At 38.0% G+C, this 25392-nt stretch overlaps 1 protein-coding gene across 2 annotated transcripts in view; it reads left to right on the top strand.

Annotated features, from left to right (window-relative positions):
- Window positions 1-25392, top strand: part of b4galt1l (DP-Gal:betaGlcNAc beta 1,4- galactosyltransferase, polypeptide 1, like) — a 41119-nt gene that overhangs the window by 6626 nt on the left and 9101 nt on the right. For both annotated transcript variants that reach the window (XM_017490424.3, XM_017490430.3), the window contains 4 exons: window positions 4374-4609; window positions 14083-14270; window positions 21259-21381; window positions 24665-24769. In XM_017490424.3, coding sequence (XP_017345913.1) covers window positions 4374-4609; window positions 14083-14270; window positions 21259-21381; window positions 24665-24769 — 652 coding nt within the window. The remainder of the gene's footprint in view (window positions 1-4373; window positions 4610-14082; window positions 14271-21258; window positions 21382-24664; window positions 24770-25392) is intronic.

The raw sequence follows: 25392 nt of genomic DNA, 5'->3' as shown, positions 1-25392 counted from the left end.
TGTATTAGAGTACTTCAGTGTTCAATTGTATAAAGGTTGATTCCTCATACTGTATCTTTGAGAAAATGACTGACTGGTAAAACAGCGTGATCTCGACCATTCAAACACACTGCAGAAATGATAAGATCCAGACTATAGTACAAAAATAGCCTTGTTGTGAAATGTGGAGTGTTTCACAATTTTAGATGTCATTGATTTAAAGTCTCTTTGTGTCTATAAACATGACTATTATGATTTGTGGTGACCCAAAACTGATAACATTTGAAACGCCAAATCTTTTTAGATGAAAAGCAACTTGTGCATCCAAATGACACAAGATTTGGTGTTCACATGATCTCCTGAGTTTTCACAGTAGTAGTAGTAGTAGTAGTGTGTGTGTGTGTGTGTGTGTGTGTGTGTGTGTGTGTGTGTGTGTGTGTGTGTGTTGTGATGTGAAGTGAATTCAGTCCTGTCGTCATAGCATTCAATTGTATGTTTAAGTTGCGCTGCCTGTGAAAGCTAAACTTGAGGTAAGCTTCTGAGAGAGTTTTGTATTCCGGGTCAACACAGGCTTTGTGCAGATCATTTTTTGTTGCTACATTAGGATCCAAAGGTCACAAGCATCTATGAGGACCTACATTTATCTAACTGTATTTTTAAAAAATATATATTTAATCAGAGACACATTTGTGGCTGTGTGAGAACTTGAAAAATAAATCTATTCTAATCGCACCTCAGTTTTTCCATTTTGCGCTAATCCTCAAGAACTGTGCTATCATCTCGCTTATTTTAATTGAGTAAAGACACTTTTGAAGTTATATTAATGAAGAATGATGGACTATTTCTTGATAAATACACCTAAATGACATTTGTTGGTTTTATTTGCAATTTTTTTTCGATATTTATACAATTTTAAATGTCTGTCCGATCGCAATGCACTTTTTGAAAGTAGAATCGATAATGGAAGTGAATTTTTAACCTATTTCCTGTTAACTGACACATCAAAATGCTTGATCAAAGCCATTCCTTTATGTGAAGTTAATTTTCACTGAACAGCATTGGTTACCAGAGTTTCCTCTGAGTTTCATGTGAGAGATTCAACAAATTAAGCCTGCAGCACAGAAAAAGTTGATTCAGTGCTGGAAAATCAATAGTGCATGACTTCTGAAGCCTGCAACTTTTATGCTCATCTGACATCTTGCTGCCTTTAGAATGGGTTTTCTCAGCCTCCAGTCCAATTGTGTAAGGACATAAATCTTTTTAGGTAGGGAATTTTGTTCCTATCTATAACTCCAAAACAGCATTGTGAAAGCACGGAGTCAGTGTCAGTCTTGCTCTTTCAGTTTGTGGTTAATCATGTTTCAGTTCAGTAAGCCAGCCAATAGGTAGTTTCTGGAATAAATGTGCAAGCTAACACTGGCTTATATCCAAGCTGCTGATCTGTGTGTCAAGTACTTAAGGTACTGATGTTCCTTAAAATCAATATTTTTTTTTATTATAGCTCTGCTTTTTTTCCCCCTTTACATAACACTGAAGAACTGTTATTGACACATCATAAATTCAATAGCTAGTCCATTAGAATGCAAATGAAAGCTACGATGTGCAGCCAAGTCCCATGTTTTGGTTGAAAACTTAATTGATGCGGCTGAAAACTTGTAGTTGACGTAATATAACAACATATGGTAAGCCAGTTAGCTAGTTAAGTGTATTAATAAAGACCAAAGTCCTTTTCTGTGTCTAAAAAAGTTTCTGATGGAGCACACAGCTGTGGTGGTCTGTCCTAGCAGCACATGTAATCACTTAGTGTGTTTACATGGACAACAATAATCCACTATTAACCCAATTAAGACAATTCTCTGATTAAGAAACTACCATGTAAACAGCAATTTTTAATTACCTTAATCTGATTAAGGTCATACTCAAAGTAAACACAAATCGAATTAGGATGTGGAGTACTCCTGTTTTAGTTGCATTATGCACGTGTATTTCAGACATGTAAACACCTTAATCACATTATTAATGTTGTGTGAGTTTTCACCGCGTTTTGCAACAGGACACGATCACACACGGCAGTGCTCAACCGTTTTACTGCAAACGAGAGTTCGGCTGTGTCCCAAACCGCATACTTGCCTAATATAGGCCTATAGCCGGCGAAATACATGTATCTCGACTACTATACAGTAGGTAGGTAGGCGGTTTGGGACGCAGCCCACGGCTTCAAGCAGTCGTCTATTAGCACGTATAGCATGACAAATAATTAACTGCATTGGAAGCATTGGTAAAAAATTTTTTTTAAATAAAAACACCCAAAACTATATATATACGGTACCATAACAAAGACGAACTGTATGTTAATACGTGCAATTCTGGAGGGACGTCGGACGGCGTGGTGCGGTGACGTAATGACGTGCCGTTAATCTAATTATGTTCTATAACATGTAAAACGGGAACATGAAAGGAGTAGTCTAAAAGCGACTCATGTAAACACCTTAATCACATTATTATCTTACTCAGAGTTAGGTCAATAATTAGATTACTGCTGTCCATGTAAACGTAGTCAGGGTTTCAACGTACCTCAGATCTTCCCTGCCAGTGTGCATAGTGCAGTGAGTGGTGGAATCAACCTTGGTTATGTCAATAGGAGCTTTGATTAACATCGCATTACTCTCTCTCCCCAACAACTAAAGAGTTTTTTCAGTCATCGTGTATCTTCCCAACATAGTGCATTATCTAAATCAAGTAAATAAGCAGATCTTAAGGTCAGCGTGAGTTTCTGTGGTATGTGAACAACCTGATTGAATTCAAATGAGTGAATCAATAAAATAGAAGACACGTAGAAATTACATGTTTTTCAACTTAACAAGCCATTAACTTCTTCCTTTCCCTCTTAAGTATGAATTTGCACGTTTGTGTGTCGATGATGGTAATAAAAGCAATGTAACAAGGCGAAAGGCACATCATGGGGCCAAGACGACATTTAAAAAAAAAAAAAAAAAAAAAAAGGCGGTATGTTTAGACACGAGTATTGAGATTTCATTCCAGATCTTCCTGCTTCCAAGACCTTAAAGGCTGTCTAGGGAAAATTATGCTGGGAGTCTGCTGTACTATACAAATGAACCTCCTGACCCAAGATTGTTGCCATTTTTTTTCTCTGCAAACAATCAGTGGTTTCGTCCAATTTTTTTTATTTTTTACTGGAAAATACAGATGAGGCCAAAAAGCTGAATTTAAACCTAGCTGGATGGGAGAAGAAGCCTTTATTTGTCACATATACATTAAAGTACAGTGAAATCCTTTTCTTCGGATATGCCAGCTTGTTAGTAAGTTGGGGTCAGAGTGCAGGGTCAGCCATGATACAGTGCTTCTGGAGAAAAGAAGGTTAAGGGCCTTGCTCAAGGGCCAAAAAGTGGCAGTTTGGCAGTGCAGGAGCTTGAACCTCCTACCTTCTGTTCATTAATCCAGAGCCTTAACTGTTGAGCCGCTACTGCACTACTGAGTATGTTCGGATTTTCACTCTCGATCATGTATTGAGAGTGTTGTTGAATTTTGTTTGTTGTCTCCTGTTACCTTGATAATTTTCCGCTCATCTTAGGAGCTTCATGTATTCTACGTATAAGTAGAGAAACATATTATGATTGACATAAACCCCTGGAACTGTCAAGGTGTTAAGGCAAATTTAGCAGAACTTCAATGACTATCCATGAGGCTCACCCCTCTAGCCGTTTGCCTCCAGGAAACACACTTAACAAGAAACAGCCCTATGTTTGACAATCTTATTATATAATTTTTTTTTTCAGTCTTATTAAAATTCATATAACACAAATGATAAAATGAACTACATTTTTGTGGACTTTTCACAACATTACGCATAGCTTTAAATGCATGTACAGTATAACGTATATTTTTATGTATATACGTGTGTGTGTGTGTGTATATATAATATAATATAATATAATATAATATGGGCTTCATTTATCAATTATGAGCAGTTTTATTTATTTAGTTTATTTTCACAGACTTCTCTCCATGGTATACTTAGTCCCTGACCTAGTTGGCTAGCATAATTCATGCAAATTACATGATTTGAAGTTGAGGTTTATATTATGTAGTCTTCTAATTGGTAAATTTACACTTTCAGCAGCATGAGTAGGATATGAAGGTTTGTGGGATTTTCTTTAATGGCATTAAGCATTAAGCTTGATGAATGAGGGCCATTGTTAGTAAATTGTTATGGTATAAAAAAAAAAGTCTGTTTGGAAATGTGGATGAGGAATTTTATACACGTGTAGGGGTTAAAGATCTATAAAGGCAAGACGTCCGTGCTGATTGTTAGCATTGCATTAATGGCTGATGTTGCTGTGAAACTAACTAAAGACTGTTCTGTGCTGTTGCAGTGGGTCCACTCCGAGTCGAGTTTTCCACTCCAGTGAGCCTTGATCAGGTGAGGAATGAGAACCCAGCGCTGCAGGAGGGAGGACGCTTCAAACCCAAAGATTGCGTAGCTCTGCAGAAAGTGGCCATCATCATCCCCTTCCGAAAGCGAGACGAGCACCTCAAATTCTGGTTGTATTACCTGCACCCGATCCTGCAGCGGCAGCAGCTCGACTACGGTGTCTACGTCATCAACCAGGTAAGTCCTTCTCAACTCTGCTAATGTGTGTAATTGTATAAAAATGTTTTTTCAGGTTTTTTTAGCGATATGTGGTATTATTGAGATTTACTCGTTCATTCATTCATCTTTAGTAACTGCTTTATCCTGACCAGGATAATAAACAAAAATACACTATGGCCAAAAATATGTGGACACCTGGCCACGACACCCATATGTGCTTGTTGAACATGGCATTATTATGGAGTTAGTATGCTCTTTGCTGTTATAATAGCTTATCTTCTGGGAAGGCTTTCCTCTAGATTTTGAAGTGTGTCTGTGGGGATTTGCTCATTCAGCCACAACAGCATTAGTGAGTTCATTAGTGACGTTGGGTGAGGAGGCCTGGGGTGCAGTCGCCATTCCAATTTAATCCGAAGGTTTTCAGTGGGGTTGAGGTCAGGACTTGGTGCAGGCCACTCGTGTTCTTCCACTCCAGCCTTGGTAAACCATGTCTTCGTTGACCTTGCTTTGTGCACAGGGGCATTATCGTGCTGGAACATGTTTGGGGCCCTTAGTTTAAATGAAGGTAAACTACAGCATACAAAGACATTGTAGACAGTCATGTGCCTCCAACTTTGTGGCAAAAGTTTGGAGAATGCCCACGTTTGGGGGGTCATGGTCAGGCATCCACATACTTTTGGTCATATAGTGCACACAGGTTCTGGTGGAGACTGCCTGGATATAGTGTGTACTACAGAGATGTCCATTTAGACAAACATGCAAACCATTCGTTGGTTTTTCCACATTAAAGGCAAATGTAGGATTCTGTTTGATAGACAGAAGGTGTGTGAAACAGAACTGTGTCAAAAACAATGCTGTGGTAGTGTAGTAGACCGATTAAGTGTTTGTCAGGCATTATATAGGTGTATTATTCACAAATGAATATGGTAAAAGCCAACAGATGGCTTCAGTAAAGATATCTATTGGTATACTGCTGGCAAAGCTAGTTAAAATTTGCATGCATTTTTATGTGGCTCTGATGGCATTACTAATTTATTTTATTTAATCAGAAAGTCAAAGTTTAACTGCTGGTGTTGATCGTGTCATGCTTTTTACATAAAGCGACTGAATCTTCCTAAAAATTACACACAATCACATAAACAGGAACCCTACTCTCCCCCCACTTTTCACTGAAAGTACATTGTGTACTCTGCCACGATGACTGATCGGTAGAATCTCTGTAGATTTCTCTCTTTTTTTTTTCTACTTTTTTGTGGTTTCACAGCCAGCACAGTGTTATTAAGGTTTGAATTGAAAGTAAAAATTTGGTACTAATGGTACACACCCTTCATTTGCAAAAGAGTGTGTGTTTATATTTGCCTTTTCCTCTTTCCAGACTTTTTAACCACACACATTTCCTGTATTGTGTGTTATAGCTATTATCATCTGATTTACATGTGCATGAAATTATGGTTTCCTTTTCCAAGATCTTGAGAAGTGAATAAAACATACTTACACCTGAGCAATGTCAAACGTTGCTCTTCGTTTCCTCTGAATAGCAAATTTGTACAGGTCTCTCTGCAGCTTACAGTCCTCTCTCTGAAAGTACTGGAATGGCAAGGCCAGTTCGGTTGTTTTTGATGTAGACTGAAGATATTTGGGTTTGAGATCAAAAGATTGATATGAGATGAGAGGTTAGGATTTCAGTTTTAATTTCCTGGTATTTACATCTTGATCCATTAAACAGTAGAATAATTTGTAAAACATGGAACATTTTCTATCAGACCACCCAATTTTTAGGTGAGCAAAAATATAGGAACAGATTGAAGTAAATTAAAGTAAATAACACTTAATATTTGGTTGCATATCCTTTGCTTACAATAACTGCATCAAGCCTATGACTCGTTGACGTCACCAAATTGATGGTTTCCTCTTTTGTGTTGCTTTTCCAGGCTTGTACTGTAGCCTCTTTCAGTTGTTGTTTGTTTTGGGGGGTTTCTCCCTTCAGCCTCCTCTTTATTAGGTGAAATGCTGCTCAACTGGGTTAAGGTCTGGTGATTGACTTTCCCCCTGATAAAGTCCTTTGTTTAGTTTGCAGTAGGGATGTCATGATACCAAAAATCTAGTAGTCGGTACCGATACCACCAAAACTACACAATACTCGATACCAAAGTTGATACCACGGTGTGGTATAAAAAATAATTAATTAAAAACTCTCCTGGAGAGAGAGTATATTTTAGTTATCAAACGCTGTCTAAAAATGAGTGGAGACTGCAGTGGAGGTGCACTCCTAAGCGTGCACGTGCACACCTTATACTCTGAATGCAAGCATTAGTTTAAATTCACTCATATTGTGGCAGGCCAAAAAGATTTATTAAAAGCATGAACATGTGAATAATTATTAGTCACATTAGGCTACATTTTGCTGATAGGACACGGGCTGAATGGCGATGCGTGGTGGCCCGTTAGAAGGTAGTTTATAACACTGCAATGCGTTAGTGTCGTTAACAAATAACTGGCTATTGCTAACATTACATGGAGCATAACGTTAGCTGGTTTCACGGCTACAATGCCAGCTGCCTCAAACAAACACAATATAGGACCGTCTTTCAGGTACTTCGCCAAATTCCAGGTGTTTCCTCGCTTTGTTTGAAATTAACGATAGCATCGGTTGCACACCGGCTTCAGAGCATCAATTATATGTTCGTTGTCATCCGCCTCGAATGAGAAGTATTTCCATATTCCATACCACTTTTCCTTTCAACGAGTCGCAGTGGAGCTAATCTTCTGTAGTTTTTCCCATGTGCTTGTAGGCGTTCTTCTTCACCACTTGTGGTCGACTAAAACACTTGTGCGTATTTGCTACCCCCCCCCCCCCCCCCCCCCCCAGTTCCGGAAGGATTGCAACCACGGTACCTTCATAACAATCGGTACCAACGCTCCTCCAGAAAAACAAGTACTGTCAAGTTTTAATAATGATGGTACATACTTGGTAATGAAGTATCAGTTCTCATGACATGCCTAGTTGGCAGTGTGTTTTGATCATTGTCTTGCTGCATAATAAAGTTCTTCCTGGTTTGTTTGGATGCATTACTCTGTAAATTGGAAGACAAAATGTTCCTATAAATGTCTGAATTCATTCTGTCACTCCCATCATGAGTCACAACATCAATAAAGATTAGCGAGCTTGTTCCAAAAGCAGCTATGCAAGCTTAGGGATTTTCCTTAACAGCTCTCACATGGTTTGTCATCAGCTGCTGCTGTTTTTCTTGGTCAACCCATTCATTGTCTGTTGCTCAGTACACCAGTGGTCTCTTTCTTTTTCAAGACATTTCAAATTGTTGTACTGGCTATGCCCAATGTTTGTGCAGTGCCTCTGATTGATTTTCCCTCTTTTCTCAGCTTCAAAATGGCTTTGTTTCTCCCATAGACAGCTCTCTGATCTTCATCCTGTGTTGTGATTTTTAACATCAAATTTAGTCTTCACAGGTGAAGACTAAGGCTAAAACCAAGAGTAGATGTCCAGAGCTATTTATTCTTTAAACAGTCAATCTAACAGGACACACCTGGGTATCAAGAAACACCGGTCAGTCTTATGTTCCCGTATTTTCACCTACAGATTGGGTGGCCTGATATATGTAATATATTCTATGATTAACACGTCTACATATAAATACCAGGAAACAAAAACTGAAATTCTGAACTCTCTTCTCATGTTCATCTTTTGATCTCAAACATAAATGTCTTCAGTTTACAGCAAATACAACTGAAATGGCCTTACCATTCCAGTAGTTTTAGAGGGGATTGTAGACACTTGTCATTTTTATTTCTTTCCTTCTCATAAGCGTGGTGTTGAGTGAGGCATTTTTTGTTGGTATGCTCGCCATTCCATCACAATGCTTTCTTTTGTGCTCTACAATGCAAACACTTCCTTAAACTTGTATGTATGTATGTATTATAGCGAGGGAGTGGCGGGGGATGGGTAAAAAATTGCCATTATGGAAAGAACAAACCTTTTTTTTAATATATGAAACATGGAAAAAAATAAGCTTTGCTACATATAAAAAAAAAAACTTTGCTATGGTAATAAATTATTCCTCTCGCTGTACGTTCAGTAATCACACTTCCATGACCTTTTCTTGGCATGGAAATGGTTTGAAACACTTTAAATAAGCTGAACATGCTGACTGGACTTGTTGTTCTAGTTGTGTTGACACTAGTTTATGTCCTCCTTTATGGTGTGACTGTAGAAACTGGGATGCATTCATTCACAGTGACTGTTTCCTTCATACAGAGGTCAACTTGACAGATGAACGGTTAAAGTAAAAAGTAGTGGCTCGGTTATGCTCTTGGGGCATTTATTTATTTTGTGTGCATGAGGTTTGGGTCCACTTTTCATCCTTGGAGGGAAACGTCACTGCAAATCAGTACAAGTTCTTCTGACTTCTGACCTTTATATTATGAGGAAACATTTCTCTCCTAATGGGCGCAGTCTCTTCTACGATAACCCCACCCCATCTACAGGTCAAGAAGGCCTCACTGAATGGTTTGATGAGGATGAAAATTATGTAAAGAATAAAAAATAAATAAATATTTTTAAAAAAAATCAGCTTGTGGGAAAATCTTTCGGAAGAATAGTGTTCACCACTCTAGAGACTTAAACGCCTTTCTGGTGGCTAATGGTGGCCAAATACCTTACTAAAACATTTTTTGTCACCTGTCTGTATGCAATTCTAAGAAAAAGTGTGAAATTGTTTAATCTGGTCTAAAAATGTTTCTTAAAAAAAAAAGAATCTGAAAAAGAATCTAAAATTATCTAAAAAAATAAATTCTTTTATTTTATAATTTAATGTAAATTTTATAATTTGCATGAAATTTTCAAGGCAGAGTGGAGGTGAATACAAAACAAAATCCAGTGGAGTTGTTCTTGAAGCAAAAATCATGTCAAAGCATTGACCTTGCACTGAAAAAAGATGGACTGCTGAAGACACCAGATTTCACCCAGAGGTTTAGGTTTATCAGAAACAGCTGCGTGATGCAACATATTTTTCCAGTGTAATTTTCCAGTGTCCATTTTAGACTGTAGGTCATAACAGGACAACAGTCTGATCGTGGACAAAAAAATTTTGGGCAATGAACACTGTCAAAGTTGTCACCTTTTTGTATGTGGATCTTCTTTTAATATTTTATTTAATTTTTATTTATTTATTTTTTACTGTGCAAAATGTCTGACATTTCTGCTTGCTCGTACCATGTTCCTGTAGCTTCTGGTGTGAACCAGCTGCAGTTCTTTTTGCAAATTTTCCCAAATAAGGGAAAAGCATGAGAGTGCAGCTACTGCTTTATACACTTTAATCTTCTCTGGCTGGTTTTCCAGGCAGTTACTCAGCCTTGTCTCATGCTTTCTGCATTAGTCTGGATCTTTATCTTCAATATAGGTCTGTTTTGGTGTATTAAAAAGGGTGTAGATGTTTTAAAACGATTTTTCTTCCTTCTCTGAATGTTGTCTTTACTTGCTGCTCTGCTCACTCTTCTCTCTAATTTTGTCTCTCGCTCTTTGCCACCCCTCCTTTCCTCTCCACTTCGCCCTTATTCTCCCACCCCACCCCTGGTCCATCCCTCCCTGGCTTCCTGCCATCCTCTTCCTGACCAAATTGCCGGTCTTTTGCATGATGGCTTGCAGTACCTGGCGCTAACAGCAGTGTGGTGATAAAGGTGAGAAAGGTCTACTTGCTCTTTGTCTAGCCAATCATGAGTTGCTACTGAGACTGGGTGTCACTCTCTTTCTTTCTATTTTTTCTCTTTTGCTTAATTTTTCTGCCATTTTCTTATTGTAATGACACTGTTATTATTTTTGGTTGAAGCTTAGTGACTCATGAACAGAAGTGCCATATAATCTCTTAACTTCTTGAAAGAGGCCTTTCTTTGCTTTGATTTAATATTTCAGCTCACAAAGTTCTTATGTTCAGAATAATAGTTTATATATTCACACACTTCAGGAGTAATGTACCAATGCCCATTTGTGCAGTTGTCCGAACAGCCAATCATTTGGCAGCAGCACAATGCATAAAATTATGCAGATACAAGTCAAGAGCTTCAGTTAATGTTAATCATCATACATCAGAATGGGGGGGAAATGGCATGGTGGTTGTTGCTAGACTTCATGGTGTGAGTATTTCAGAAACTGCTGATTTAAAAAAAAAAAAAGCATCCAGTGAGTGTCGGTTCTGCAAATTGAAATGCCTTGTTGACGAGAGAAGTCAGAGGATAATGGTCAGTCTAACTTGCGCAGACAGAAAGCCCACAGCAACTCAAATAATCACTGTTTACAATTGTTATGAAGAGAAAAGCATCTCCGAATACACAGCACGTCAAACCTTGAGACAGATGAGCTACAACAGTAGAAGATCACATCAGATTCCACTGCTGTCAGCCAAAAATAGGAATCTGAGGATATAGTAGATACAGGCTTACACAAACTGGACAGTGCAAGATTGGTCTAGGTAAACTCTAGAGGTTGTTGTGTATGAAAATCCCACGACATCAGTAGCTTCTGACATAAGCGGCGGCCACACTAAACTTTTCAGTTCCGTTAACTTCCATTTGTACGCATACGAATGCTGGAGACCAGAAACGCAAGCTCAGTGTGAAGAAGGTACGCATTTCGCTGCGTTTCCAAAGTTCATGCTTGATGAACGCCGACCTGCGAATCCGAATCACGTGAAGACTTGTGACTAGTAAAGGATCGACATGTTACGGTGTGACCTTTTCAGAAAATCGCAGATGGAGGAGCACTGAATAAAGCAATGTTGCACCATACGATTCTATACAACAGAGCTTTAAAAGAAAAATGAAATCACCATGGAAAGAGAATCTGCCTGGTTTGTGGTGTTGCTGCATTGCTGCATACAGGGACAAATGGTATATTTTAACACCAGAACAACTATTTGTAAATTATTTTGTAATGGCTTCAAGGGTCCTCTGAAATATTTACTGCTTTAACGTTATTACATGCTGCAGTGCTCTGTGGATAGTTCAAAATTACTTTATATTGTACAAAAAATCCAACACCATGGTGCATCTGGTCACACCCATTTGCTGCACATATTTGCAGCAGTCTCTGAAGAAAATTCACATGCTGAAGTCTAGTGTGACCGCCGCTTTACTCAAACCAGCCTGTCTGCAGCAACAAGCACGTCACGATTAAAGTCACACAGACATTTTCCCCATCCTGATGTTTGATGGGATTCTCTGGTAAAACTCCTTAAAAAAAAATGTCCCTCATTCCCTCCTGCCGTGGAGAACAAGCACAGACAAGGGCCCTTGCAGGTGACAGATTTCAGATATCTCTGTCTGAATGCTTTTTCTCTTTTCTTTACTCTCTTTGTTTACTGCTCACCGTAGAGAGCATTTAACAGAAAGCCTTTATGGGCTTCATCTTTGACTATCTAAGACTCAATCTTTCACTGCCATTGCGTTTTCAAACGGCAGACTCCTCCAGTCCTCCAGAGACCACAAGGACAGATAGAGGCCTAAAAGCACCTGAAAGGATTTGCATGGGAACTTGAGACGACCTGAGCTTTTGTCCTAAGGCAGGGGATTCTCACATTCATTACATTGATACAGAGCTGTTTGGTTCTAGGTTAACTTCAGGTTCATTGTCATTTTTATTTTTTCACGTTGTGCCATCTTTCACGCTGTCGTATCACATTATGTGCAATATGTTTTCTAAACTAAACACGAAAACAAAATCTATACCTTAAGAAGATGTAGAAACTAGGGAATCACTGTTATCAGTCTGATTGTGTGCTCGTAACTCTTACTCGTAAAAAAATGCAGTGATACCAATATTGGATACCAAGTGATAGTATGTGATGTTAGCCTAGTGTATGTTGTCGTGCTAATGACACAACGGGACGACACAGTATGACTGCGATCTGGATATATTTTATTATTAATGCATGGTAGTCAGAGCAAAGCAGACTGCAAATACCAAGGCGAGGAACTACAGCATCCTACAACAATACATGTAACTGCCAACCTGAGCATGTAGAGTGGTATCAGCAAGCATGGTCATTATAATGTGTGCAAGGTGCCATGAATTGTGCGCACACACAGCTATTATGGAGAAGTGAAGCACGTAAGCAGAGAAACTGTCACACTTCATTTATGCGAACACTGAGACACATGCTGTTTAATAAAAATACTGTTGACATCCTACACAGAAAACTCCACACAAGGAGTTTTTCACGTTTTTGCTTAGCAGTACACAGCAACAACCATCATCTAGAGAGCTAATTAAAATGTTTAATGACACCTCTGATTGATTAATACCAAGTAGCTTACTTGTTTCAGTATAAACAAGTACCAGAAAACATATACTCGGTATAAAAAAATGCAACCAATCAGCGGTCAAAGTTTCTTGTGAAATTCCACATGATGCAATCTTGATACATAACAAAAGGTAATGTACACAATAGTGTAATATGAATGGAAAAACAATTATCTATCAGCCCATGTTGACCCCATCACAAAAGAGAACATGCGTAAATAGATACTACTCATAACATGCAAGTGCAAAGGGCATTTCTGCATAGATGTACAAGTGCTTTCAGAGAAAGAAATCTGATCCGAGAATGAAACTTCCACCCTGGTTTAGTGTAACACACTGCTATTGTTTGGTTAAAGAACTCAACGTCAGGCCGCCTCTTCAATCAGGGCAGTTGTGGTATGGTAAAACTCCACTGTAGGCAAGACTTTTCAGCTTTTATATTCAAGCAACGTAGTATGCCTGGGCATCAGGTTTTGTGTGATCATTAACCTGGTTCTAACAGTGGAACCATGGCAACTGGCAGTAAAGTAAAGATGCAAACGCCCAATAGCAAGCAGTGGAGAGAGATTTGCATACTTGATGGGGAAAAAAATCTCAATGTTGGTGAGATTTTATTTTCTGAGCTTGATGCTATCATTAATCTGAAACTAAATTATTTTGCAAATTATTCATATATAAACATAAGCTAATGTGAAAGGTCTTAAATGTTGGTAATTAGAAGTCTTTAAAATAGCTTAAAATTGTACAGTATGCCATTTGCCTACTTGAATACATTTTACATCACTATATATATATATATATATATATATATATATATATATATATATATATATATATATATATATATATATATATATAAAAATGTGTGTATGTATGTTGCTGCAATTGTAAGAAATCTGCATACTATAGATATTGCCAGAATTATTTAAAAAAAAAAAAGAGAGAGAGAGCTGTATACAGCCTTTTTTTTTTAGCTAGCTGGCTGAATTAATTTTTTCCTTTTTTAAAATGTAAAAAGGTGTATGTGTGTCTGTCATTTTTCACGATATTATCTCTACTCTTCAGCACGTGAAATATGTTGTGTAAACAAGGTGCAAATCTCTCGATTTCTGCTTAGATGTATAAGTGAGAGTGTTTGTGTATTGTACTTAAAAACATCCATCATGATCTCATCTCTCAGGATGGAGAAGAGACGTTTAACCGGGCCAAACTGCTCAATGTTGGCTACGCTGAGGCCCTGAAGGAATACGACTACGAATGCTTCGTATTCAGCGACGTTGACCTCATTCCCATGGACGACCGAAACACATACAAATGCTTCAGTCAGCCAAGACACCTGTCTGTCTCCATGGACAAATTCGGCTTCAGGTAACCCATCACTAGTGTTCAGCTCCCTTTACTTTGGGAAGTGAGAGTTTGAAACAGCAGTTATACATCAGCCCTACAGTTTTCCTTACTTCAGCTCAAGCCCTGTTGAAATTGCAGCATCTTAGTCCAAAAAAAACCCCCAAAACTGATTGGATTTAAATTTATTTGAATTGTTGCAGTCCCATCATTATATCCTTTGTTGTACTATGAAGTGATATTGAGCCTTCCAATTCTGAAAATTGCTGAGGGTGCACACTTAATTATGTTTTAGTCATGCTCGCAATTTTGGGTTTTTTAAATTAATTAAACATAAGCCTCTGTGATTATTGGTGAGCAGTTTGAATAGTAATGAAGTGCAACAGCACTATGGTGTACTTAATTGTAATAAATAATAGTGAATTTAATGATGAACAAAATAATTTACTTTTTATCCAAGGTCTGAAGTGCTGTACAACAAATTACAAGAGCTAAATTGCTAAAGAGAACACTACACTAGAAGGCTCTTATTTTCTGGCTTTGTCTGGGAATTGCAGCACTTTCTCCTGAGGTTTAATTTGCATCGAGTCTCATCAACACCTGTGTTTTTCCATTTTGTTCAGACTTACCTCTGCCTTCCGTGCTCCCAACTAGTCCTCTAGAGCCTCATTTGCGTTCCATTTCTTTTACGCAACACACACACGAACACACACAAAGTAAAGTGTGTTAAACCTGGCTTAAAGTGTCACTATATATGACTGTGTGTGTGTATATGTATGTGTGTGTGTGTGTGTGTGTGTATGTATGTATGTGTATATATATATATATATATATATATATATATATATATATATATATATATATATATATATATACACACACACACGTACAGTATCTCACAAAAGTGAGAACACCCCTCACATTCTTGTAAATATTTGATTGTATGTTTTCATGTGACAACACTGAAGAAATGACACTTTGCTACAATGTAAATTAGTGAGTGTACAGCTTGTGTAACAGTGTAAATTTGCTGTCTCCTCAAAATAACTCAACACGCAGCCATTAATGTCTAAAATGTCCAAATTGGGCCCAAAGTGTCAATATATTGCGTGTTCACCATTATTTTCCAGCACTGACTTAACCCTCTTGGGCACGGAGTTCACCAGCGCTTCACAGGTTGCCACTGGAGTCCTCTTCCACTCCTCCATGACGACATCACGGAGCTGGTGGATGTTAGAGCCCTTGTGCTCCTCCGCCTTCCGTTTGAGGATGCCCCACAGATGCTCAATAGGGTTTATGTCTGGAGACATGCTTGGCCAGTCCATCACCTTCACCCTCAGCTTTTTTAGCTAGGCAGTGGTAATCGTGGAAGTGTGTTTGGGGTCGTTATCATGCTGGAATACTGCATACTTTTCATGCTCTGCTTCAGTATGTCACAGTACATGTTGGCATTCGTGGTTCCCTCAATGAACTGTAGCTCCCCAGTGCCGGCAGCACTCATGCAGCCCCAGACCATGACACTCCCACCACCATGCTTGACTGCAGGCAAGACACACTTGTCTTTGTACTCCTCACCTGGTTGCCTCCACACACGCTTGACACTATCTGAACCAAATAAGTTTATCTTGGTCTCATCAGACCACAGGACATGGTTCCAGTAATCCATGTCCTTAGTCTGCTTGTCTTCAGCAAACTGTTTACGGGCTTTCTCGTGCATCATCTTTAGAAGAGGCTTCCTTCTGGGACGACAGCCATGCAGACCAATTTGATGCAGTGTGCGGCGTATGGTCTGAGCACTGACAGTCTGACCCCCCACCCCTTCAACCTCTGCAGCAATGCTTGCAGCACTCATACGTCTATTTCCCAAAGACAACCTCTGGATATGACGCTGAGCACATGCACTCAACTTCTTTGGTCGACCATGGCAAGGCCTGTTCTGAGTGGAACCTGTCCTGTTAAACCGCTGTATGGTCTTGGCCACCGTGCTGCAGCTCAGTGTCAGGGTCTTGGCAATCTTCTTTTCGCCTAGGCCATCTTTATGTAGAGCAATGATTCTTTTTTTTTTCAGATCCTCAGAGAGTTCTTTGCCATGAGGTGACCAGTATGAGGGCGTGTGAGAGCGATGACACCAAATTTAACACACTTGCTCCCCATTCACACCTGAGACCTTGTAACACTAACAAGTCACATGACACCGGGGAGGGAAAATGGCTAATTGGGCCCAATTTGGACATTTTCACTTAGGGGTGTACTCACTTTTGTTGCCAGCGGTTCAGACATTAGTGGCTGTGTGTTGAGTTATTTTGAGGGGACAGCAAATTTACACTGTTACACAAGCTGTACACTCACTACTTTACATTGTAGCAAAGTGTCATTTCTTCAGTGTTGTCACATGAAAAGATTTAATCAAATATTTACAAAAATGTGAGGGGTGTACTCACTTTTGTGAGATATTTTATATGTATGTATGTATGTATGTATGTATGTATGTATGTGTGTGTGTGTGTGTGTGTGTGTGCACACTAGGTTTCACACTTTTTTTACTATGTTACTTTGGAATATAAAAGTTTGGAGACACTTGACTGAAATGTTTCTCATGATCTTAAAAATATTTTGATCTGAAGGTGGATGATTAAATGTTTAAAATCAGTGTTGTAGACAAAAATATAATTGTCAACATATTAATTTCTTTCATTAGAAAACTAACATTTTATTTCCAAAAAAATATATTTTTAAATGAGTGACTTGAGCAAAATATTCAGAAAAGCAGCCATTAAGTGTCCAGCATAGGTAGGAACTCCTTTAATAATGTTTAAAAAGCATCTCAGGGGAATTCCTCAAGAAATTGGTTGAGAAAATGTCAAGAATACATTTCTGGAAATTCTAGGCAAAAAGGGTGTCTACTTTGAAGATGCTAAAATACTAAATTATTTTGAATTTTTTTATCATAGCATAATTCCCATAGTTCTATTTGTGTTATTCCTAAGTTTTGATTACTTTATTATTCTAAAATGTGTGGGTGGAAAAAAGATAAAGAAAGAATGAGTGTGTCTAAACTTTTGACTGGGTATTTATATTGTGCACGCACACACACACACACATACAGACACACCCACTGATCAGCCATTGTCTTAACATTAAAACCACTGAAAGGGTAATTGAATAACATTGATTATCTCGTTACAGTAACACCTGTCAAAGGGTGTGGTATATTAGGCAGCAAGTGAACAGTCAGTTCTTCGAAGTTGATGTGTTGGAAGCAGGAAAAATGGGCAAGCGTAAGGATTTGAGTGACTTTGACAAAAGCCAGATTGGGATGGCTGGATGACTGTGTTAGTGCATATCCAAAATGGCAGGTCTTGTGGGGCTTCCTAGTATGCAGTGGTTAGTACCTACCAAAAGTGGTCCAAGGAACCAGCAACAGGTTCATGGCCACCCAAGGCTCATAGCACAAATTGCTGAAAAAGTTAATGTTGGCTATGATAGAATGGTGTCAGAAAACACAATCCATTACAGCTTGCTGCGTAGCTGCAGATTGGTCAGAGTTCCCATGCTGACACCTGTCTACCATCGAAAGTGCCTGCAATGGGCATGTGAGCAATGGAAAAAGGTGACCTGGTCTGATCACATTTTCTTTTACATCATGTGAACTGCTGGGTGCGTGTGCGTTGCTTACCTGGGGAAAAGATGGCAGCAGGATGCACTATGTAAAGAAGGCAATACAGCGGAGGCATTGTAATGCTCTGGGCAATGTTGTACTGGGAAACCTACTTTTGACATGTACCACCTGCCTAAACATTCTTGCAGACCAAGTAAACCCCTTCACGGCAACGGTATCATGGAGTCATGTGAAAAAATAAGTACACCCCAAGGAAATTGTTGGCTTTTTTGACATATTTGGACAAGCAAACATTAGCCTTTTCAATGATTTATTCAACAGAAATATCAGTAGATGTGATATTCTTCTGTGGAAAAAGTAGGTACAATATGGAAAAAAGAAGCCTGTTGTCCACACACTGAATTTAAAGCTCCAAACAACTTTTTTTATTGAAAAATAAAAAAAACTATTGAAAGTTGGAGCTTTAAATTCAGTGTGCAGATGTCACACTTCTTTTTTCCATATTATTATTTTTGTTGTCCTGCACCTAAGCACAATTAGGATGCGTTGGATGTGCACACCTTTTGTTGTATTTTAGAAAAAGTAAATACACCCTTGCCCTCAGAAGCTAGTATTGCCTCCTTTAGTAGGAATAACTTCTTGTAGACATTTTGCACAATTGTCCACCAGGCTTGCTGGAATTTTTGACCACTCTTTCAATATTCTTTCAGTTGCAAGATGTTTGAGAGTTTTTTCGCATGTATTGCCTGTTTCAAATTCCCCCACAACATTTCAATGGGATTCAAATCCAGGGTTTGACTAGATCCTTCCATAACCCTCCATTTCTTCTTTTTGAGCCATTCCTTAGTGGATTTGCAAGTGTGCTTAAGATCATTATCCTGTTGAAAGGTCCACTTTCGGTTCAACTTTCGGACAGATGGCCTCACATTATCTTCACGCATTCTTTGATATGATGCAGAATTCATAGTTGAATCAATGAATGCAAACTGTACAGTCCCTGAGGCAGCGAAGCAACCCCAAACCATAACATTTCCACCACTGTGCTTCACAGTTAGTATGAGGTTCTTCTCGTGAAAAGCCGTCTTTGATCATCGCCAAATATGCCTGCTGTTACTGTTGCCAAGCAACTCTATATTTGATTCGTTTGTCCAGAGCACATTATTCCAAAAGGCCTGGTCTTTGCCTATATTCTCGTTAGTAAACTGTAGTTTTCCAGTTCTTTTTCCTGGCACGCCTCACATGCAGGTCATATTTGTGCAATCTCTTTCTGATTATAGAAGACTTTTACACCAACAGTTGCAAGACTTACTAGCAGATCCTCTGATGAAATTCTGCGGTTCTTTGAGACTTCTTTTTCCATCAGACGGTCTGCTCTTGTGTTGAATTTTCAGGGATGGCCAGCCCGGACAAATTGGCAGTCGTTTGAAATCTGTGCCACTTGTAGGTTATTTTCCTTAGTGTTATGATGCATTTCATATAATTTGGAGATCTTTTTAAATCCCTTGCCAGCCAACCAAACATGTGGCAAAAGCATAATGCATATAATCATGCAAATACAGTACTAGAACTTCAGATAATGTTCACACACACAAAAAAAAATTCAGTGGCATGTTCCTTGTTTGTTCCGGATGGGCTTATTTGTATTTCAGGAACTGCTAATCTCCTTGGATTTTCACCTGTAATAGTCACGAAAGTTCATACAAAATGGTGCCAAAAAATAAACAGAAAAGCATCTGGCAGGTCTGTAGAAGGCACACCCTGTTGGTGAGAGATGCCAGAGGAGAATGACCAGACTGGTTTGAGCTGTCAGGAATTCTACAGTAACTCAAATAACACCTTACAACCGTGGTGAGCAGACAAGCCTCTCAGAATGAACAACACATCTAATCTTGTAATTCTGTCAACCAAGAACATCAGTATGGGGCTACAGTGGGCACAAGCTCACCAACAATGGGCAGTTTTCTATGTTTTTCAAATCTTTAACCATTGGTATATAATACAGATAGACAGGTGTCTGTATGAAGTTGGTTGTATTAAATGTAAAGATGATAGAATCGGATGATTGTGAAACTACAAGACTCTTCCCCTTCTAACACACACATTATCATCCATCTGGTGTGTACTTGTGTTTTATGGCATCTTAATAGCATTTTCCCCTTCCAGTGAACAACTGTTGCTCCTACCAGGTTTTAAAGGCATCTGGTTGTAATTTTACAGCATTAGCTCACAACACAAAGTACAGAGAAAGACATCAGCTAGAGTCTTCATTCTTTATCTGTAAGCAGAGGTTGTGACAGTGCAGCTTGTGGTCTGATTTACTGTTGGGGGTAATATCAGGCTTTAGATTTAACAAGGATATATCTTGCACTGGAAAAGGTAAAAAAGGGAATTTGTTTATATTCATTTAAATTATGCACAATTATACACTATAGTTGTGTGTTTACACAAAACAAGTATATATGTACTTTTTCACTTTCCCACAAATTATCAAATTGTGCATAGGCTTTTTCATGTGTCCTTTTTTATTATATTTTTTTATAAACAAAAGACAATTTGACTTAACCAAAGAACATAAAACTAGATGTTGTACCAATGTTCACATTCGTCTTTGGACCAAACATTTGAAGCATCTGCAATAGATTTGTTCGGATGACGCTCTCTCACTCTCTCTGGGTGACCCCTCCTCCAACACACACACAGAGCACCATTTCCTAAGCATGACCAGACATTTCCTATCTCATTTCCTTCTGGGTTGAAGTGTAATTTCCGCTCTCACATGCTATTGCAGTGTTGCATATATACTGTTTATTTTTGTGTTTGTTTGTTTGGTGTTTTTATGTATTTATTTATTTAATTAATTATTGTACTTATTCCTAACATCATGTAGCCAAAGGTTGCCAAACTGTGTGTGTGCCAGCTTTCTAAGATAGAAGAACACAAACAGGGAAAAAAAATAACTGTTAAGGGTTTTACAAAATATGAGACTTCATGACAGATTCTATAGCAAGGGTGTCCAATCTTATCTGTATATGGCCGGTGTGGGTTTTCATTACAACCAAGCAGAAGTCACACCTGCGTCTATTGAATCCGAAGATCAACTGAATAAACCGGTGGAATGAGGTGTGAATGTGGCTCCTGCTTGGCTGGAATGAAAACCTGCACCCACACCAGCCCTTTGCAGATAAGATTGGACACTCCTGCTCTAGAGGGACATAGGAATACATATCGAATTTTGCAACAGGTTTATTTTTTTGTAATACAATTTTCAGTTTTGTGTATTGTAATGATTAAAATTGGCTTACTTCAAATCAGTGGATTATTTGATTATTGTATTGCTATTCTGCTGATAATTTTTCACACACAAACCTAACACACTTTTCTTTTCTCGTGTAGACTTCCATATAACCAGTACTTTGGTGGTGTGTCATCCCTAAGCAAGGAGCAGTACCTGAAGATTAACGGCTTTCCAAATAACTACTGGGGCTGGGGAGGCGAGGATGATGATATTTTCAACAGGTCTGAGAAGTTCTAGTGTTAAAACACACACACACACACACACACACACACACACACACACACACACACACACACACACACACACACACAGAGTTCAGATGAGCACAAAGCAGAGTTACTCTTACCAAACAGAAGTTGTAACACTGCAGCGATTAGCCAACAATTACAATGTTATTAAAGAGTTAAATATTGTACATTTTCTTTGTTATGAATGTTAGTACCTGTTATCACCTACAAATAGTCATTCCATCATCTGTCTGTCTTTCTCTCTCTCTCTCTCTCTCTCTCTCTTTAATAAGGCAAAAAATGCAGCTTGTTACTGACAAAACTGTAAAGCATATGCCTCTCCTCTCCCTGAAGACATGTCAACAAACATTAAACTTAAACTTTATAGCTTTTATTCTGACTATTACACTAGTGTCGTCTTCCACAAATATTAAACATCATGTTAAATTTTTTTTAGTTTTTTAGTCTCTTTTTGTAGACTGTCTGCCATACAAGTCCTTATTTTATTTATTTATATATATATTTATATATATATATATATATATATATATATATATATATATATATATATATATATATATATATATATATATATATACACACACATACATATATATATATATATATATGTGTGTGTGTGTGTGTGTGTGTGTATTTATAACACAGCACAGCACTGTGGTATAAACCCCATATTTAACATATACCCAGTAGTCAATTTTGGAAGAGGCTGGCCCTAGGTGCAGCACTTAATAATTTGTACATTAAATATGTGTTTTAGATATATTTACAGTTCTACATCTTTTTATAAAGGTGCTGTGATTATTGCAAATACCTAATAAGCAGGTCTGGAATTCATCTGAAAACGTTATCACATAGTTTTATAAATACATGGCAAGATGAAGAAAAACAGACTTTAGGGCAGAGTTGGAATAGTCCCTCAATGCAGACAGTTCTCATTTTCAGTGGCGTCCTGCTTTCAAAACATTTCGGTCTGCTCAACGTTCTTAGATAAGGTGATTAATGTACACAGAGAGGAGAAACAGAGCCGAAACATAGACCGTTAAAATGTATTTATTAGTATTATTTATTTAGTATTTAAGAGCCAAGTTGAACATTTCTGGCATAGTGTATTCAGAATAAGATGGTGATTTTGTTTATCCAGGTGGATGCATTAGTTTTTAAGGCACCTTTAGACAGAAGAGGAATATGAATAGTGTCTTATATTCAGCACAGCTTTTAAAAGGTGTGAGAGATGTGGATAACTGCAGGGCAGTCATAAACAAATCTGTGACGATTAATGTCCTAGGTAACCTAAAACTATGCATTCATGCTTTAATGGTTTTATTTTAGAGTCTGAACAACTTAAGGAGTGAATGCTAACCTACTGACAGCAGGCTGTTGTTATAATTCTATAATTGGGTTATAGTGCTATCCAATCATCTGCACTTGTGCCACTATTCTGTTTCAGCTAAATCACATGTCCTTTATAGAATATTAGGCCTAATCAGTGAATTCATCAGGCTTTTATTTAGCAAGGTTACCATATTTCTTATGTCTTGTTGGCTTTATTTCAATGTTGCTAAATGTTTTATCACATTTTACAGTATTTTCCTTTCCTTTGTATGTACAGTACTGTGCAAAAGTCTTAGGCATCCTATTTTGTTTAGTACAAATGTTGTTATAGATTTTTATTTTATGCCTTCTACATTATCGAGTCAGAAAACATTTCATCAGGGTTTTTACAAGGGGCTTGATGTGGTTGAATTTGGCTTTTTGAAATTTAAGGACAAGAAAACCTTGAAAATAGCCATTTTTTAATCTAGTGGTGCTTAAAAAGTGCTTGAATTATTAAAAAGTCATTGAATATGAAATCACTAAATAACTTGTTCATTAATAAAGTGTTTATTTTTTGATAGAATGCACATACAATCCTTTCACTCAATATATGACTCCCCGCTGCAGCCCCTTCCTTTGCTCTCTCCTCCTGCTATTTGCTTACTAATTTTAACAGAAATATTGCCGGCCCACTTTTCAGGCCTATTTCGCAGCTTTTTTTCTGCCAAAAAAGCACCTAGTGACAAATCAGCGACTTTTTTCTGCGCGAGGTCTTGCTTTCCCACCGTAGGTACCTCTCTCTGTGTGTACTCTGTTCAGTGAGGGGCAGAGAGGAGGAGTACATTCAGTGTGATGGAAAGAATAAGAGACATTCTGTCACTTCGAACTTTCTCACCGAGTGATCATTTTACATGTAAATATAGCCAAAATCACAGCACAGCTGTTGTCTTTAAGTTGTGTGTCGGGTGAATTTGTCGGACGACGTTCGGTTATAAATCAGGATTTTAGCAGTGCAGAGCAGCAGCTGGGAAGTGATTGCTGGTTGACCTGCTGTAGCCTTAATGGGCTGCGTTTCAGTCTGACAACAGAAACAGAAAAATATGTAAATGAGAACAGCTTTATTTGGAATTTGGCTGTATTAATATACAGTATTTGAGCATAGAGAGTAGGAGAGAACTTAACAGATGTAAAGGGCCAGCACTAGGCAGAATGCAAATATGCGATGACGTAATGAATATGCTAATTGGCACATGGCATCATCCAGCGACATTTAGCGACTTTCCATTGAAAGTTGTTGGAACTGTTCTCCTGTCACTCACATAGATGTTATGGTGAAGACTAAGCAATGCCTGGGAAATGCAAATTTAGTCCAGCATGGCTGGAAAAGGCACCATATGAAAATTGGTTGTTTATTATTATAATATATAAAAACATGTTTGAATGACATCTGTTGTATAGTTTTCGAAAACAAACAGAAAAAATGGTGCTTGAAAAGTCTTTGAAAGTCCTGGAATTTCATTATGAAGCATCTGTACGAACCCTGTTTTATATTTCCAAACATTAGTTTTCTAGCAGAAAATTAAAAATGTTTGTATGTCAGTAAAGAAAGCAGCATATTATGTAAGAGACCCCCTTTTTTTTCTTTTCTTTTTTTTTTTTTTTTTAAACATACGGTCATTAAACTAAGTAGTGACTTTGTAGTATTTATTAATGCACTTTATAGTTTTTTTTTTTTTTTTTTTTTTTTTTTTAAGTGTAGAAACATTTAATTTCTTTCTTTTTGAAGGCATCTTTGCTGTACAGCATTTCTTTAAAAAAAATTCTTTGCATGTGCCTAAGACTTTTGCACTGTACTGTATTTACATTGCAGATGCACAATTTTTATCTTCCCCCTACAGCTGGTCCTGAAGGTTACTAATAAAACATGTTGTGTTTTTCACAGGCTGAGCTCCAAAGGGATGTCCATATCCAGACCCAGCGGTGTAATTGGAAACTGCAGGATGATCCGTCATGAACGGGACAAACAGAACGACCCAAATCCCCAGAGGTGAAGCATAGCTCTTATAAGTCTGCTCAGTAAGCACTCATAAGTAAACCTCGGAGTACAAAGGTCCCTTCCAGCATCATTTTTACTGTTTACTCTGTACAGATTAGATTAGGACATTACTACTATGGACCTTTGAACACTAAGTTAGAAAGACTTAAAGCACTTGTCTAAATTAATAGGCTCATAATAAAGTGTGTTTACAACAACTAATCAACAAAATCAACCATTTTCATAGCTGTAGCAAACAGTTTATGTTCATATTTATCCATCTTGCCTGCCCTGTCAGAAAATATCATCTTGTGCTACTTTGGCCAAAAAGTCAGTATTTTGAATGAGAACTCAATGGGTTGTAAATGACCAAAAATGGTCTCGAATGATTAATGTACAAGATGAAAACCAACTGATGTCATGAGGCATGTGTATTATTCAGTGTTGGGAAGTACCATAGTGTTGCTTAGCATAAACAAAATATATTTTAATGTATCTTGTGTGACCAGAGATGCCATCCTGCTTTTGGTTCACATCAAAGTCTACTCACTGATTCCAAGCACTGAAAATGAAAAGTCATCCCAACCTCATGTCTAATTTGATAATATTCTCATGCTGTGACAGACTATGAGATA

This window comes from Ictalurus punctatus, chromosome 2 (assembly GCF_001660625.3).
Source record: "Ictalurus punctatus breed USDA103 chromosome 2, Coco_2.0, whole genome shotgun sequence".
NCBI classification, from domain to species: Eukaryota; Metazoa; Chordata; class Actinopteri; order Siluriformes; family Ictaluridae; genus Ictalurus; species Ictalurus punctatus.
The sequence above is the reverse complement of the archived record's forward strand: the minus strand, read 5'-3'. Positions and strand labels throughout refer to the sequence as shown.